The sequence below is a fragment of the Micromesistius poutassou genome (assembly GCF_964030765.1).
Source record: "Micromesistius poutassou genome assembly, chromosome: 20".
Lineage (NCBI taxonomy): Eukaryota > Metazoa > Chordata > Actinopteri > Gadiformes > Gadidae > Micromesistius > Micromesistius poutassou.
This window is the reverse complement of record NC_140290.1, coordinates 4,994,388-5,012,536: the sequence shown is the minus strand read 5'-3', so window position 1 is coordinate 5,012,536 and position 18,149 is coordinate 4,994,388. Positions and strand designations below refer to the sequence as shown.

The following is an 18,149-nucleotide window of genomic DNA, read 5'->3' as shown; positions in this document are numbered from 1 at the left end:
GTACACCCCGTTCATGATAGCAGAGAGACAAAGGGGCATTCTCCGCACTGTATCCTTATTATGGAGACGATGGAGAGCGGAGTAAAGTGAGGTGACACAGCCGATGCAGCGATTAAGCCACAGGTGTACCCATTGCTTATCCAGACGTAATAAACGCTCGTTGTGGAAAACGCAGACTGCGCGAAATACAGAGATGGCATTCAAGGTTACAGGTAATGGTGTACACGCCAAGCCTAGATAACCCCTCAAACTCCCAACCGATGGGGTAAATGATTTAACAACAATCACAAATATACACTATGCAAACCGCTGGGTTAAGCCAACTAGATATTTATACTACACCTGCAAGGTTAAGACACACGCCAATACAATTCACGGGGTCTGTCGTCACTCTACTGGAGGGTAATGGTGCGTATTGCGGAGGCTATTCGTAGTTTTAGAAGAAAAAAAACGTACCTACTTCAGTGGAGATCCGAGAACATTTCCCCGTGTAAACAGTGCAACCTGTTGCCTGTATGTCGGATACGTTTCGTCCCGCCTCAGCACCAAACCCATTGGTAGACTGCACGGTCGAGCCACGCCCACTTTGAGTTTTTTTCCAGTCTGTCACCATCATCATATTGGAAAAGTCATGGATGATTTCCATATTCGCATTCACGTTTGTTTTAATTACCTACCCTATACCGATTTTAAATACTGTAAATAATCGAACTCTTTAGTCATTTGTAATCTTTTAAGTTTACCATTCAGTTTCACATTATTTTTTTACCTATGTGATAATTTTTTGATACAAAACATTAAAAAAAAGTTGATATGGTATATTACGTTTATAACAGTCCAACTTATCATTACAGCATGCAAATAATTTTTTTTTATTTTTTTTATCATAGGCAGCTCATTGTATGGCTTATCCATCTTAAATATGTTAACACATAATAGTGAAATAAGATGGGAAAACCTCTTTTAGCGGGTCGGTAAGACCACATTTTAATACAATTAGCAACCAATTAAAAATAAAACAGACATGGACAAGTAAAAAAACAAGTCTTTACTTCAGAGTTCAGTACCTTTCCTCCCTTTCCCAACTCATTAGGTTCACTGATTTCCCCCTTGGTTCCACCAAAGGTTGACAGAGGAGAGCACATCAAACAGCACAGATACCAGTACAAAACAAGGGATCAACTGAAAACAAGGCAACTTGGACATCGAATGAAGAAAGAACAGAGAAAAAGAGGGAGAAAGTTACAAACATCGTCGACCGTGACAGCGGAAATGGTGGGGGGGGAAATGGACACTTTTCACCTGTTAGTTATTTGGTCTACTTCAAGGCCCCTAGCAGAGACCAGCACTCAACATAAATGACAAGTTACTGCATTGGTTCACATGCAACTCAAAAAGAAACAATTTGATGCACATCGGTTATAACATGATGCCACTACTTTCTATGCCAACACCACCCAAAAGCACTGATTCCACAATTAATGTGTAGTCTGGACTGATATATATATGTATATAAAAAAACAAAAACTAATGGTAGACTCAATGTAGTTAAAACCCCCAAAAAAGAATCATACTCTCATCTTTGTTCATCACTAGTCTCCCCATTTTCATAATGGACAGGCACATAGTCCAGGCTTGTCTTCTGTGCTGAAGTTAAAAATTTAAATGGCAGTTATGTTCTGGAGCTTATGGGTAAAGTCTGGTCTCATTTGGATAAAATCAGCACTTAGTCAAGTTAAACATAAGGGCAAGTGAAATATTTTATTGGCTGCTTTATGTGGGCACTGGACACTTAATTGACCTACTGGTAATTTTGCAGTATATATGTATTTCAGATGAATTAGCCTATGTTAATTTGACTGTATGTCAGCCATAAGACTTTCCTAGGCTGCTTAAGAAAACAAATTTGATTGCAGTTGAGTTTCTGATAAAACAAGCATGCATCAAACACTAGGTATAGCTTAAGTCCTATCCAGTTGTCAAACACTTTTTCAAAAACCTTTATTTCCTAAAAATGTGTAGGAGCATATCGCTTTGAAAAATCACAGAACTTACGTTTACTGTGTGAAGGCAGAACCCTTTTCATTTTCCTTAGTGTTTAGAACGTAATAACTGCATCAACACTCGTCCAGGCTGAGTCAGTCTCTGTTAGTACAGGAGCTTCTTCACTAGTCAGTCTCAAAGTATGCGAGGTAGTGTGTTGGTGTCAGTGCTATGCTGGTTGGGAGATATCTAAAAAGGATTGTGGGCTTTTGACATTCACTGCATGGTTTGACTGGCTGTGGAGTGAGGGTAACAGGTAATTGCCTAGGGTCACTAAAAGTGCTGTATATGGATAAGCAACGATGTGGACAAATTATTTTTTTTGTATATCAAGCAAGTAAAGGGCAAGTGAAGAGAAGGTTCAGCACGTAGCTCATATGTTACAGACGGCATCGATTTCAAGCAAATACTGTCTCTTTGCCTCGCTGAACGTCGTTCCTGTACAACGCATCTTCCGTCTCCTCCGTCCCTAGCCCTCGTTGGCCGCCACCAGCTGGCCCAGGCCCTGGCGGACGTACACAGCCTGAATCTCCTTGGTCTTGAGGCAGAAGTCACAGGCCCAAACGGCATTACTCTCCCGGGTCAACAGCCCATAGGCGGGTTCTGTTAGGCCCGTGCAGTCCCGGTGAAACCAGCGCTGGCATGACGCCTCGCACAAGATGGCATCCTGGTCATCGTGCACCTCCGCTAGGCAGAAGCCGCACGGGAACACCATACCGGGCCCCCCCAGTTTACCGGGGCCAGAGCCTGGACCGGTGGAAGGGGGCACCGGGCCAGAGGGCAGGGGAGACTGGGTGTTGGGGGTCGAGGTGGAGTTGGAAGGGGGGTTTGGGTTGCTGCCGGGGGTGTTGCCTCCGTTGTTGGTCATGTTGTTTTGGGCTGAGTTGGGGGGCGCGTTGGCCATCTGACCCCCAGAACCTGGAGTGTTGTTCTGTTGCATGTAAGGGCTGGATCCTGGGCCGGAGTTAGGAGGAGTGGATTGTGGCTGCTGCTGCTGCTGCTGCTGGGAGTTGTTTGAGTTAGTGGGATTACTGGACTGCAGCTGATTGGGTGGCGGATGCTGAGGCTGGCCTGAGCCATTTAGAGGGCCGGTGGGTGACGAGTTGGGATTAGGCTGGGAGGATGCAGAGGGAGGCTGGCCGGGCGTGTTGGGGTTGGGTTGCGGGGCATCTGGATGGCCAGGAAAGCCTCCCCCAGGCTGTGGAGGACCAGAGTTTGGGAGAGGCCCAGCTGTAGTGTTGTTAGGAGGGGGGCCACCCGGGTTTAAGTTAGGCGGTTGCTGCTGCGGGCCAGGTTGAGGACCTCCTCCAAAGTTCTTGCCCTCCTCGTTCCCTGGCCCTGGAGGACTTGGACCAGGGTATGGGCCATCTTGTGAGGGAGGGAACTGTCCTTGTGGGGGCATACCTGGCAGCCCTCCCCCCATGTTTCCACCAGGGCCACCACCCATGCCCCCCATCATGTTCATTCCAGGAGGCATTCCCCCCATGGGGTTCATGGGGCCATGTGGGGGTCCCCTCGGCCCTCCCCCACCAGGTAATGGCGGACTGTTGAACGGGTGGCCTCCTGGCCCATGCTGCTGCTGCTGGGGCATGCCAAACCGAGGGTGCGGGGGTCCCCCTCCGCCAGGCCCCCCCATTCCTCCTGGAGACAGCATGGGGTTGAAACCTGGCCCTGGGTGCATGGGTGGACTAAAGTTGGGGGGCATATTGAATTGGGACGGGCCACCCGGTGGAAATCCACCACCTCCGGGACCGCCCCCCCCGCCTCCTCCAAAGCCAGGCATCCCGCCGAAGCTCAGTTGGTGATGAGGTCCAGCATTGGATGGAGGGCCGAAAGGTGGCCGCCGCCCGGGCTGCCCACCACCTGGTCCACCAGGCCCCCCCATGAAGCCCATTCCTCCACCCATTCTGCCGCCACCCCCGTAACCACCACCTCCGGGTGCCCCTTGGCCGGGCAGAAACGGAGAGCCGCCTGGACCACCTGCGCCAACGGGTCGAGATGGGGGACCAAAATCATCGTCAAATGGGTTGGAGGCCACCAGGTGATCCACCATGGGGGTGGGAGGCGGTGCGAACTCGGAGAGATGGGAAAACCCAGCCGCCTGCAGGTGTAGGAAAAGGATGTGAACACAATAAAATGATTTTTCCAGCAACACGATAGCAACACAGGGATGTCTAAAATGGTGATCTGAATCTGACACAGAAATGCAGAATAAACGTTAGACACACGGACATAAACTGAGTAGGGAAATACTTGCCTGAGTGTTCGACTTCCGCTTCTTTTTCTCCGGGCTCTTCATCTGTGAGGCTGAAATTGAGAGTATGAATGGAAGGAGGTAATTGGGAATACCGCCAACAACAAATTACTGCCTCTACATTTAATCTACCTGTTCAACCAATAAAATGCAAACATCACATTTGAATTGGCCAATACCCCTTAGTGACAGAGTAGAGCAGCTTTAGACCAAGGGGCCTCTCTCTTTCCAGTCTACAAGTTGAGATGGATTCAATGAGGGGACATAGACTGGCATGAGAACAAGATGTTGAACATCCAGATGTTATCATCACCAAGGTTATGACTCGCAAATTACCCAGGCGAGATAGGGAGAGACCGAAAACAGAGGCAGGAGGAGGTAAGATCAATGAGGGAGACAGGAGAAGACGAAGACATGAAAACGAGGATACAAAGTTTACACTGATAGCAGGAAAGACATGGCCCGCAGTATCACTGATCGACGTTTAAAAGCAGCCACCACCGAGAGATAGTCGTGAAGTTAAGGAATGGGGAGGCAATTAGGGGTCTGGAAGAGCACCAGTACAGCCCCTTTCCAGCGTAGTAATGGATGGTTCCGATCGGATTTGGAGATGGGTGAAATTTATTCCTACCTTTGCCTCGTTTTCCTTGACCTTGTCCCGCCAGTAGTCTCCCCGATTCGGTAGCCATTAGCTAATAAGAGTGTGGGTGATTTTGCATATCACCCTTCATGTGCAAGAAAAAAGGTAAAAAGGACGACAGCTATAGTCTTGACGGCTATAGCCGGGCAGGTATCGGCGTTTGCAGCGACGGCTTTAGAATGATAACGTATTTTAACCTATTATCTCGCCTGCCCTGGTCTGCGAAATGTACTTTCCAGCTGCAAATTTTTCACCACGCTGTCTGTCACGCCGGGATTTGGTCAACAAATTGCACAAAAAAAATGTATAGCGCTAGCTCAAGTAGACTAGCTATATAAAACGGATATATTTTAGTAGGCACAAGACAGGTTCGGCTGCCCGATAAACGGGTTGCTGGCTACCTGGCCGGTTAATCAGTGCATGCAAGTTGAAGAAACCCCCTCCTCACTTTCTGAGATGATTACTAACAGATGTGAGGCTGCTAGACTAGCTAGCACCAGCTAGCTAGCCAATGCTCAGCTAACCAGCTAGCCAAAGTTCAGCTAACTAGCTAGCCACGTTATCCAAATTGAGTAGCTAGGTAGTCTGTATAATTCACTGAATAACCGTGGCATGTAAATGGCTATTCAAAAACAGAATGCACAAAATAAATCAACTATTACGACCATTGTTTCTCATTGTATACCCCTTAAAATAAAACAATCGGCGTGTACTCGGAATATGGTGTTTACCATGCTAACATTAGCTTTCAAGCCAACGTTAGCATGCTAGTGAAATTAGCTAGCCAGCTTGCAGTCTTTTTAGAGCAAACTATACCCTTCTCCGTTGCTCTGCTGTCCTTTAAAATGAAACGCTCTGTTGAGTCATTGCAGGTAAACCGGTCCACCTCTAGTGTATATTTGCTGTTTCGTTCCACCACTTATCTATTTTCGCTTAAAAACGCAAATTTTGCCATAATAATAATGGCCTTTCGCCACCGGACAAAGAGGGACAGGCAAAGGTATTGCACACCGCGGAACATTGCAACTTTGGGTAAAAATGGGGGTGTCATTAAAGATTAAACCGGGATACAAATGTTTTAAACGTCAAAAACGAAAGTTATAATGTTAATATTATTTCATTCACAAAGAAAAGACAGGGAGTCGTGAGACTTTGACGATAATATCTCCATATGTTCTAATAATGTGTCCCCTATTTCCCTGTCATCTGCATATGTGGCACAGCCCAGACCAAACCACTTTGGAACTAAACGCTTTGGAACAATTCTTAATGGGATTAATTAGTGCCGCTGTTCGTTTTACTGTCGATATCGCCAATTAAACATACGGTTCACGTCAATGACAATTTTATAGATGTATTTTGAAATTATCCGTTGAGATGTGAATGTATTGGCATGGCTTATAGGTCAGTAGCGATGGGTGTCCGCAAAACTTTCAGAAGAAAACTACAGTTGCGCTAACTTATAGGTTTACCTTTCATTTTATTATTATGGTATGCATGTAATTAATTAAACTCACGCACTCACGAGTCCATAGTCTTTATTTGCACACACACACACACACACACACACACACACACACACACACACACACACACACACACACACACACACACACACACACACACACACACACACAAAACCCACCCCCTGTCCCAACACACACCTTCACACACTTCTCACTCACCCACCTACACAAATCCTCACATGTTGAAGCGCATCATCTAGCTCTCGTAGGCCTACGACAGTGGCAAGTTGTAAAATAGGCTACCAGATAACATTGGAATGGGACCACATATCAGAAGCAAGAACAACTTCCGAGTGTTTGGAGTCTCCCTACTCAAGAGGCATCTATTCGTTCAAAGAGAATAAGTATTGGAACAAGGAACATATTTTCAAGAACTACAAATGGGATAAAGAAAGACAATACTTTTTGCCAAATGGCTTAAATAGCTAATATGTTTACCAAAATATAGCCTTTGCTTATTTGCTTTGCTTTTTTTTACTTTTACAGTAGGCTATAATTCATACTTTTACAGGAATATAGGCCTAGGCACAGTGCCTTAACGTGATTGGCATATTTTCATCTATCATCTATAGGCCTACGACTTAAAGAAGTAGACGAAACGAAACGGAAGTTTTTTGTCAGAAATACTTATTTGTCCGTCTCCTCTGCGTTGTTGAACTGGGTCACGGTATTTTTATTTTTATTTGTAGCTTAGTTAAAATGGCAAAGTGGTTCAAAGAGTTTCCCATCAATCTGAAGAACGGTGCAGACAGGACCCGTTCGGAATCCAGAGGAAAACTGGGGATGGTGGAAAGCATCGGTACCAAGGCGGTGAGCTCCAAAGGTCAGAGCAAAAACTCATCTGTTGACAGTGGAGGAGGCGGAGTGGGCTCTCTCTTGTCCGGGAGGAATAGAAAGAATTCTGCCGTTGACCAAGGTAAAACCGAAAAAAATAGTTCCCCCAAGGAGGCGAAGGTTTGGGATAGTCTTCTACCTGGAAAAAGTCGGAAAAATTCAAAAACAGAGTGTGTCACTGAAGAGCAACAGCAGCGATCTTCAAAGACCTGTAGTTCAGCAAACGCTTACATTAGTCGTCTTATCAGAGTTGACAAACAAGACAAAACTCCGAACTTCAACAGCGCTGCCATTACCCCTCCAGTGGTAGGCCAACCCGAGAGAGAGAAACCCCCATCACCGAACAAACCCGAAACGGTAAGCGGTCATAGTCAACTGTAGACCTACTTTATAATTAGCCTGATATCCATCACTATACCCTAATTAAATACTAGCATTGTGCATTCAAAGCACAAGTATGATTCCAAACATCAATGAGTAGTTTATACACAATTATGGCCAACTATTTATTATTATAATTATATATGTAGGTCTCCTATTGATTTGTATTGTCTATTGCCACATGATTCTGAAACACACATGATGTAATTATGTTTACAGACTCAATCAAAGGTCTGAAAATTGATATTGCGCAAGTTCCTCCCTCCCTATTGTCCCCCTGTATTCTCCAGTATTCCCCTCCACCTTATCCCTATTCCTCCCTTGCTCTCTTTCAACCCCCCCAGTGTGATCTGACACTCAGGTGTTAACACAGGCACCCTCCAGGTGGCCTTGGGGGGAGATAAAAAGATAAATAGAAGAGCAAAGGAGATGACTAAAGTGAAGTGATGAGAGGGGGGAAGAAGCGACTACGGTTCGAGTGTAGCGTTTTATGTTTCAAATAATGGTAAATCCCCCCCCCCGGCAGAACCACTTAGCACGTCTGTTATAGTTTGATCTTGGAGCTATATGAAATGTGCGGTGTGTGTGTCTGTGTCTTTGTGTCTTTGTCTTTGTCTGTGTCTTTGTGTCTGTGTGTCTATGTCTGTGTCTTTGTGTCTGTGTCTGTTTGTCTGCGCCCCAGTATGTTATCTGGCAATGTGGTTGGTTGTTCCTTTTGCAGTTGAGACTAAATCAGAGTCCTGTATAGTCCGACACCACTTATGGCCTATACATGGTCATTTCAGAGGATTAGACATATAGTGGACTACAGCGAAGATAAGGCCGAACCGCGACGTGCTTGCAGCAGGCCGTAAGAGACTTGTATCTTAGCAAATAGTAGCTGCCATAAAAGAGAACAGGCACTTTACCACTGGGATGGGCCATGAAGCCTGCTGGACAACAGAGGTTTACAATAGAGCAGCTCAGGGTTTATTTTCGTACCCGGCTGCTGCTTATCTGACCATTGTTCTGGAGAGCATCCTTTTTAAAGTCCCCTCAACAACCAAACCCATAGCACACTGTACCACTGAATACACAATACCTCACAACAAGGGGTTGTTAGTTGTTATTAATCATTCCGCAAAATAAACAATCCAACTCTTTTTTTGATCATATTTTAGGAACTTTTAGGATCATATTTAAAAAAACTCAAAACAGAACGGCCAAAAGGGAGACAGTGGCGCCTCACAGCGGGTCAAACCGAACCAGAGCCATGCGTTGACACCTGGCTGTGTTCTTCTGTCCAAGGTGGTGATCCTGGAGGACTATGCAGACCCCTTCGACGCCCAGAAGAAGAGAGAGGCAGAGAGAGCGGGGGAGAACGACGGCTACATGGAGCCCTACGACGCACAGCAGATGATCACTGGTAAGGGACCAGTAGGCTTCAAGAGGAACCAGGGACATACCAGGGGGGGGGAGATTTGACAGGGTTGGTACTGGGTACCAAGAGTAGTTAGTCCTTTGGCATATGGATGATGTGTGCATTTCCTTTTTTTCGTGATGACAAAGCGTCAGCTGAGCCGGAGGGCTTTGTACGTGAACTCTCCGGTCCAGCTCCGTCTCTGCTTCTCTGGGGTGAGCCCCCAGCACCCGGCCATAGGACAATGGGTGCAGTTTCCTGTTGCTACTTCCTATTTCCTGTCGCAGTTTCCTGGTGCTATTCTCCCAAAAGGAAGTTGGTCCCTAAGCCACAGTTCCTCCCCTCGGATATACTGCCCTCCGTGCCCCCCCCCCCCCCCCCCGTGTTAGCCGGCCTGAGCGTTTCGCTACACTTCCCACCATCAAGGAAGACCAGTGGTCTGGCGTCTCTTGATCTCTGATTCCGTCATTCTATTGTTTTTACCGACCCAACAATAGACTGAGCCATAAGCCTTAATGTGAATCGGTCTTGGTTTATGAATGATCTGCCATTCTGCTTCCAGGGTTCCTTTTTGAAAGCCTTGGGAAAGACGTGACTATGATGTGGCAAACTCATTTCATGCAGTTTGTCATGGTTTACCGTTGCCTGTGACTCATCGTTTTAGTGTGCTTAGTCACTTCCCATTATTAATTTCCTTACCATTATCTGTATCTTTTATTCAGCCACCTCTATATTCACCTTAACTCACTTGAAGTCCCTTAAAGGTCCCATATTATACCACCAGGTGTGAGTGTGATTAGCCGTTACAAGCGGTTTTGAAAATCTGCCTCTTCTGACATCACAAGTGGGGGTGTCCACCTAGATGTATGACGGATAGATGAGCAACGTTTGCTACAGTCCACTGGGTAGACTGGCAGACTGATCTATCCAGCACACATCTAGGTGGACACGCCCACTTGTGATGTCACTAAAACACAAGAAGAGGCCGATTTTCAAAATGGCATTGTAATGCTAACCACACTCACACCTGGTGGTATAACATAATAACATAATAACACCTTTAAATATCTTAGTACCAAGTCGGACGATCCCCGGTGCAGGACATCATTTCTCCTTGGCTCTCTCTGAGAGATTGAGTCAGATCTTTTGTTTTCTCGGCGGGTCACATTGATGGACTGTGATTTCCAGAGATCCGACGACGGGGCTCCAAGGACCTGCTCAAGGTGTGTGTCCTGTCCGACCTGGAGGAGGCCCCCGCGGAGGAGGTCCCCCCCGCCTCCCCGCTGCAGATCTACGACGTGCCCTACGAGGGCGGGGGCGGTGACGGAGGTGGCGGCGGTGTCAGCGAGGGGTTCGGTGGAGAAGGTCAGAGGAGTCCGGTGACGCGGCTGGAGCAGGACCCCAGACCGCCCGCGGAGTACGAGTTGCCATGGGAATGGAAAAAAGAACAAATTGTCAAAACTCTGTCAGGTGGGGGTCAGCTGAAGGTGTTTGCTCTGTTAGGCCTACGTGCCGCCGGAACTCAGTGTTCCTGATGTGCAAGCTCAGAGGACATCACGCTCCACAAACAGAGGTGTTATAACTGTTTGTGGAGCTGGAACACCTCTGATCTGTATCAGATCACGTAATAGATCACAGTAGCTCTCCTTGTAATTAATATTCACCAAAAAATTGCATTGCATTTCAAAAATACCCTTTTCATTTATGTTTTGGTATTTGTATTGTATTTTAGATATGTAAAACGGCATATAGTAGAGGCAGGCCTGTTTTATAAACGACGTTTGACCCAGGGGCGTTTCTAGGTTTCTGAAACATCCGGGGCTCAGCCCAGAGGGAAAAGGATAAAAAAAATGTCGTATGCTTATCTTATATAACTTGCTTATCCCCAGACATCTAAAGTTCCATTCAAGTTATTTCAGAGTAAAATGAATACAAGTGAGACAGATTTTACATTTTTTATATATGTATATATATATATATATATATATGGATCTGACTGGGGATATGATAAGTTAATTTACTTGAGGTGGTAAACAGTCTGGTTATGTTTTTAAACAGTTTATTCTCTTTCTAGAAGGACTAGGCTACTTTATTTTGAGATGCCCCTGGAATCCCCATGTTTCTTTCTAGTGTAAAGCACACGGGACATCCAACAAATAACTAACTACCATTAGTGACTAGAATAATGTCATCACTTCTAGACTGGTGGTTGCCAGTAAATATACCAATAAATACCAATGGTAAAAATACACATTTTCACAAATTTCCCTTTGCCCAAACACAAAAGTGCCTCATTCACAAACACACCAACAGTCAACATTCAGCAAAAGTGAACTATTTAATGACTAATGAGTTACACAGTCATGTATTCTTTACATTTTTTTCTTCATTCATTTCTTATTAACTGAATAACTGTTAGTTAATCAGTTTGTTTTCAAAACGTTTACAGACATTTGAATTACTGACATATAATAAAGACAGTGAAATCTAGAGCTTATGCTCACTACTAACCTGTTGTGAATACTGAGTCCGACTGCTGAAGTGTACTGACTAACCTGTTGCTCTGTTGTCGTGCGGTAAACGAGGGGTGTTCAAGGACTGTCGGAAAGTTTAATTTTTATTTTTATTTTTTTTTTACCAAAAAATTATATTCAGGGCTAATTAAATAATATCCGGGGCTTTAGCCCCGAATAAAACAGCCTAGTGACGCCACTGGTTTCACCTCTCTTTCCCTGCAGCACAATTTGATAGCGCTGGGCACCCTCTGCTGGCCAGGGAGGAACCCAGACACCACACACTCACCAGGCACCCCCAGCACCCTCCGGCCCCCCTACCCCTACAGTATCACGCTAAACAGAAGAGCTGGACTCAGAAGATCCTGCGGTCCACACCAGCCCTGTCCAGCCCCTCCCCTACACCCGCCAGCTGTAGCCCCGACACAGAGAGCTGCCTGGTGGACCCAGCACTGCCCCTGGAGAAGCAAAGGTGGTTGTTTTTTCCATCTTGGCCTTCATCCATGGTTTCCAGAAGTAGCATATTTGTATTGACTGTACAATCCGTGACTCCAGTTTGTCTGCTTTGATTATTCTCTGCGTCACTTGTCCATTTGGATCACTTTGCTTAATAGCTGTGTAATAATAAATGTAGAATGATATTGAAAATAGGAAGAAAGAAAGAGCGAAAAAGAAACAAAAGAAACAAAAGAAAGAAAGAAAGAAAGAAAGGAAGATTGTTTGTCACATGTTGTTAGTCTTGTATAATATTTTACTATTGTACATGTAAGCACAATAATAGTTGAGCTGTAATGCTTTGGTTGACTCCCCGTCTCAGCTGGTACCATGGCTGTGTCAGCCGCCAGGAGGCAGAGTTTGAGCTGCAGCCCTGCAAAGAGGCCAGCTTCTTGGTCAGGAACAGCGAATCAGGAACCAGCAAGTACTCTATCGCCCTCAAGTGAGTACACGTTGCAATTGCATTTCCTCTTGAAGTCTGAGTTTTAGACCTATAATATTGTAAAAAATGAATAATTTTCTTTGTAAAAAATGTCTTTAATTAAAGGTTTCATGTTTTCATAATTTTTATGTTTATTGTATGCAACTTCAGTGAGTGCATAGTATGATTCTATAGCGTAACTATAGTAGCGTAACTTACTAATATAATTGCACCAAAACGTTGGTGTCATTTCCCAGAGATTCCAATGGGGTCGCCACAGACACCATTGGTAGCATTAATATTCATAATACTGCAAATTCAAGGTCTTTCATCAGTGGGCCATAGTCTCCATGTTACCTCATCCAACGATAGTGACTCCACAGACATTTATTCACGTGAAAATAATAATATTGAAGCCATATTCAACATGAACAAATCAACTTTTCAACCAAAATCAAACCGTCCGTGAAGGTTGAAATCCTCAGTGCATGCGTGCAGACGGTCAAAAGAGAATGAAGCCTGTGGGTTCTTGTGTGTGCGCGCCGCAGGACCAGCCAGGGGTGCGTTCACATCATCGTAGCCCAGACCAAGGAGAGCGGCTACACCCTGGACCAGAGCCGCTGCGTGTTCCCCAGCATCCCGGAGGTGGTGCACCACTACTCCACCCGGAAGCTGCCCTTCAACGACGCCGAGCACATGAGCCTACTGCACCCCGTGCCCCGCGCACACTAACCCCGCCCCTCTGCCCCGCCGTCATGGACGGAACAAGCTCACCTCTTAATTTGTAGGTAAAACTAACACATGACGCCCCCCCCCCCCCACAAAATGTTAAAGGTGGCATGTTCTACCACCAGGTGTGAGTGTGATTAGCCGTTACAAGCCGTTTTGAAAATCGGCCTCTTCTGACATCACGAGTGGGCGTGTCCACCTAGATGTGTTCTGGGTAGATCAGTGTAGCAGCCTACCCAGTGGACTGTAGCCAACGTTGCTCATCTATCCGTCATACATCTAGGTGGACACGCCCACCGCGATTTTCAAAACGGCTTGTAACGGCTAATCACACGCACAACTGGTGGTATAATATGTCACCTTTAACACATTTAATGAATACACTACAGTGTGTAGTCCATACTTGGGTTTCATTTTGGTTTGCTGATCCACCATTCACCACCGTTTTAGAATAGACTTTTCATAGAGGCATTTCATTGTTGGATAAACAGGTGTCACTCATAGGAATGGAGCAGACCCATAATCAGTGTATTTAGCGAGACCTGTGTCGACACCTCTGTGGAAAGGCCCATCAGGCTGCTGTTTAATTGTAGAGTCTGCTAAAACAACACGGGTAGTTGTAGATGCCTGTTATTCTAATCAGAACAGCCTGAACGGGTTGTGTGTCACTGACGCTGGCTTTACACGACAACGCTCCCGGGTGAAACCGACAAAATATTGATCAGATGTGCCTTTCGTTTAGACGGCGACAGCGTTTTCGCTGACGCAAAACGCAAAAAAATTAACCCACCCTCCAGAGTGGAAATCTTAAAAACGCTCCACCGTTGCGTATCCGTCTAAAGGGTTAACAACGCAAAAGTGTGCTCTGAGCTGCTCACGCTGGCTCTCGTCCCGTACACGTTTACGTCACACCCATGTGCAGTACAGGCAAACCACAACAAACATGTCGGATTTCACACACTTTGGCGTCACCGTATGCACGCAGATTTCCACCCAAAGACGCTCGTCTAAACGCGGAATGAAAAGTGGGAACGTAACGCCACTTGTGCAGTTTGTGTTCAGATCGTTGTCGTGTAAAGCCAGCCTGAGAAAGCCTGTCTCTTGAAACCCTGCAGGGTTACTCTGCACTCTGGGCTCTTCAAACAGCAGGTGGCCCCCTGGTGGTTTAAATGTCCAACAAGGACAATGGATCATTGATTTGGTTAGTTCTTATTCAAAGATCATTCCTAAGGGAAAACTTCAAAGGGTTCAAAGGGTTTATATATACATATATTTACATTGAGATGTGATGGAAGCACCACAGCCCAGGGCGTATTCCCAAAACCTGGAATGCCTTGTGTACCAAGATACAATGTCAGAGACATCAGGTCACCACTGCACATTACAGCCTTTAAACACCTGAGTAACCTTGCTCAGGTGCTTCCCCCCCCCCCCCCCAACCAACTACCAGACACCAATATGTTACACAGTACACAGTATCCAAAATCATACTTGAATGTGTAGAAGCAGAATACTATTAATTTAGCGTAGCTGGCTAGAGGCATGTTTCTTATACCCAGGTTGTTAAGCTGAGAAAAATGCATCAGTTACTGTAGCAATGTCTGTTACTACACGCCACCTATGTGGCTGCCACATTCTTCCTATGTGACTTTTGCTGGGCTCCTCCAAAGACGCTGGGTGGTGGGGTTGAAATCCGGTTATTGGTAATGATAGATTGCGCTGGCGCTCCATGTTGACATGCAGGAGATCTCTCCTTCAGTGTGTGCGTGATGGCTGGTGGCTGATGGCTGCAAACTGATTACTTAATGTGCATCAGGTTTGCAGCCTCCCCCAGCCCCAGGGACCAATCAAACTCAGCAGGTGCATAAACCAGCCATTATTCACACACACTCCCACAGTTATAAATAAAATCATTTCATCGTTTTTAATAGCTTTAAATGCTTTCCAAATGTTTCTTCTTTTTAAATTTGGTTTATCTCCTTTCCCTTGTACTGTGAATGAGGGAACTACTCTCTGCACTGTGAAGCTAAAGGCAGCCATGATGCAATGTGCCATTACTTTGAAAAGCTGTTCCTTCCAATGACATTCCATCGTGCTTAATTGATATGTTATCTTTAATGGGAAATAAATAAAAATAAGAACTATAAGGAACATTTAATCACTCATGAAAGTGGTTATGTTTGGTTCTTAGAGGCCGGCGGCAATTACCTATAAAACATTAAAGAATATGGGCTCCATGGCTTATATATATGTGTTCAACTGTTACTACTTTCTTGTTGCTGGTAAAGTACTAAAGAATAACTAGGTCACTAACTCTAAACTCACTTAGCAATGTGTTTTGTGAGAGCATGGCTCTGAAGTTGTTGTTATTATAATTATTATTTAATAATTAATTAATAATAATTAGTATTCATTGTTCAAATGGCCAATCGCTGTCCCTTAATGCTCCAGGTGAGAAATGATTTAAGATTGTGCGACTTTTTGCTATTCTTTTGTAGCTATATATATATATATATATATATAAAAATACAATAAAATACATTTTGTTTGAAAATGTTATTGACCATATGTTGAGTATATATTGTATTCTTTCTATTGGGTGTCCGGAGGGAAAGGTCTGTTGGATGTCTTGTACAAGAGCCATGCACCTGATCTGAAGAGCACACGTACTGCAGTGAAACACACAAACAGAGAAAGAAAGAATCACCATTTTGAATTATAGCCAATAGAATAACGGTTGACAAAAATCCAATTGATAATGTTAACAGGAATGAAAACATAGAAACAAACACACACACACACACACATACACGCACACACACACACGCACACACACACACACGCACACACACACACGCAGACACGCATGCAGACACGCACGCGCGTGCGTGCAAACACATGAAGGTGTGCATATCAAACATCCAATTTGTCAAGAGGCACGGGTTGAATCATTTATATTTAGTCTCATATGACCTCGAGTTCGTCTGCTCTTAGCACAAAAATAATGCCCCTATTCCACTGCGGCCATAATGACCCCTTACAGTCAGACAATTAACCCTGATGAGGTGGCCAGGATCAGGTGCTTCATTTAGCTGCGGTTGCATTTAGCCAAGCAAGAGTAGATTGTGCTGCCATCTTGGAGTGAAGAGGTTAGGGAAAGGATCTGGAGATTGGGTTCGGCCTTTTTGCGTAAGGCTCACATTTAGGGGTGGACGCCAGGACAAACACGGCAGGCCCGCGGGCGGCACGAGCACCGGCTCCATGAGCCTGAACGCCCTGCGCAAAAAAAAAACGGTGCCCAGAAGAGAGTAAGAGTAGTATGTCATTACAGCCACATCAAGGACACCTCGCATGCGGGGGGAAAATAAGGAGCCAATGGACACCGCCGGGCTCTCGTCTTCTCCTTCTTACCTGCCCTGTATCCCCTCTCTCTGCTGGCGCCCTGCTGCACCTGTCAGTCTCCGCCCGCCTTATCTCAGGTCCTTATCGGGTTCACCTTGACTCAGTGAGAGGAGGGGAGGGACAGATGACACACACACACACACACATGCAGACACACACACACACACACACACAGCACAGCACATGCAGCTTTTAAGTGTTTAAGAGTGCTTGAGTGTTGGTTGCCTATGCACCAATCATTATTTGGTTGAGATGCACCTGCCCTAACCCAGATAAAGCCTAATGCCTTGGTGTTTGTTAGCGGCTGTTATACTTGACTTTCAGGGTATATTAATGAATCTGTTTGGGGGCTCGCGAGGCGCTCTAATCTCGGCGGTGCAGGTTCCACAAAGGCACAGGAACTGGCGCCAGCAGGTCCCAATCTCACACCATTCACACGTGGTGTGACGGCCGTTTTGAGGTGGCGAGGCCCCATCGGCTGTACCGAGTCCTCACTGGGAAATACTGAAAGCGTACACCTTCTCAGCACCTCCATCACCCCCCCCCCCTCGCTCCAACAGATGCAATGCATCAAAGACAGTAAAGTAATCACCTCCTATCCTATACTAATCACACACACACACACACGCGAGATGGCGTCTTAAGCCGGCCTCCCGTGTCTCCTGGACAGCGTGCGATGACTGAGACCGACGCTTGACAATACATGATGGACGCGCGGGGCCGCGCATGTCGCCGTCACCCGACCCCACCGCGGCGGTAGGCGGCGGCGGCGGCGCGTCTGTTGATGGGTCCTGTTCTGTCTCCTGTTAGCAGGCTGACGCTAACAGGAGCCCCGGGGGCGCTCTGTGTTTCCCCCGGTGACAGCAGTGCAGAAGCCTGGCCGGTGGTGAGGTGCGAACGGCTTTGACCGGCGCTGACCCGTGCCTGTTTTTAGACACAAGTTTGGCGGGGCCTGTGCTTTTGCCACTGCGCGCGGTTAACCCGTTGAGCGGGCCCTTGTGGCAGAGAGGGCGATGCATGAATCAGAGGAGCTCATGAATCACTGATTCCTAAAGCGGCGAGGCCAACGAATAAGACTCAGCCCTTTGGAATTAGCAGTTATTTTGTTCATTCATTAGTTCTTTCTTTCTTTCTTTCTTTCTCTCTTTCTTTCTTTCTTTCTCTCTTTCTTTCTCTCTTTCTTTCTTTCTTTCTTTCTTTCTTTCTTTCTTTCTTTCTTTCTGTCTGTCTGTCTGTCTGTCTGTCTGTCTGTGTCTGTCTGTCTGTCTGCCTGCCTGTGTCTGTCTTTCCTTTTTGCTTAATTCACTTCAAAGCTACAGTTAATTGTATTATACAAACAATGACAATACTGCACATAAGGAAGTTAAAGGAGAGCTATGCGCCTAGTTATGTTGGTTTCCAAAACAAAGTTGTCATCAGTCGTTCGGAATGTTTGCTGTATGCAACCCATCAACAACTGCATAGTGCCACTTCCAAAGCGGCCAATCAGATTAAACCCCTGAGCACAATAAG

The 18,149-nt window shown here is 45.8% G+C and overlaps 2 protein-coding genes across 3 annotated transcripts; one reads left to right on the top strand and one right to left on the bottom strand.

The window, feature by feature from the left end:
- Positions 1-976: 976 nt before the first annotated feature.
- Positions 977-5,930, bottom strand: pygo2 (pygopus homolog 2). 2 transcript variants are annotated; one of them, XM_084484536.1, is made up of 3 exons: positions 4,929-5,930; positions 4,301-4,350; positions 977-4,144 (listed from the first exon to the last, which is right to left on the bottom strand). In XM_084484536.1, the coding sequence occupies exons 1-3, from the start codon at positions 4,984-4,986 to the stop codon at positions 2,513-2,515; spliced, it is 1,740 nt and encodes a 579-aa protein (XP_084340662.1). In that variant the 5' UTR covers positions 4,987-5,930; the 3' UTR covers positions 977-2,512. The 2 variants fall into 2 exon arrangements, with proteins under 2 accessions (XP_084340662.1, XP_084340663.1); XM_084484537.1 differs by having other exon boundaries at positions 5,754-5,930.
- Positions 5,931-6,662: 732 nt separating this feature from the next.
- Positions 6,663-15,698, top strand: LOC311365026 (SH2 domain-containing adapter protein E-like). The gene is made up of 6 exons (XM_084484546.1): positions 6,663-7,654; positions 8,966-9,083; positions 10,266-10,547; positions 11,816-12,062; positions 12,408-12,527; positions 13,055-15,698. The coding sequence occupies exons 1-6, from the start codon at positions 7,163-7,165 to the stop codon at positions 13,236-13,238; spliced, it is 1,443 nt and encodes a 480-aa protein (XP_084340672.1). The 5' UTR covers positions 6,663-7,162; the 3' UTR covers positions 13,239-15,698.
- Positions 15,699-18,149: the final 2,451 nt, after the last annotated feature.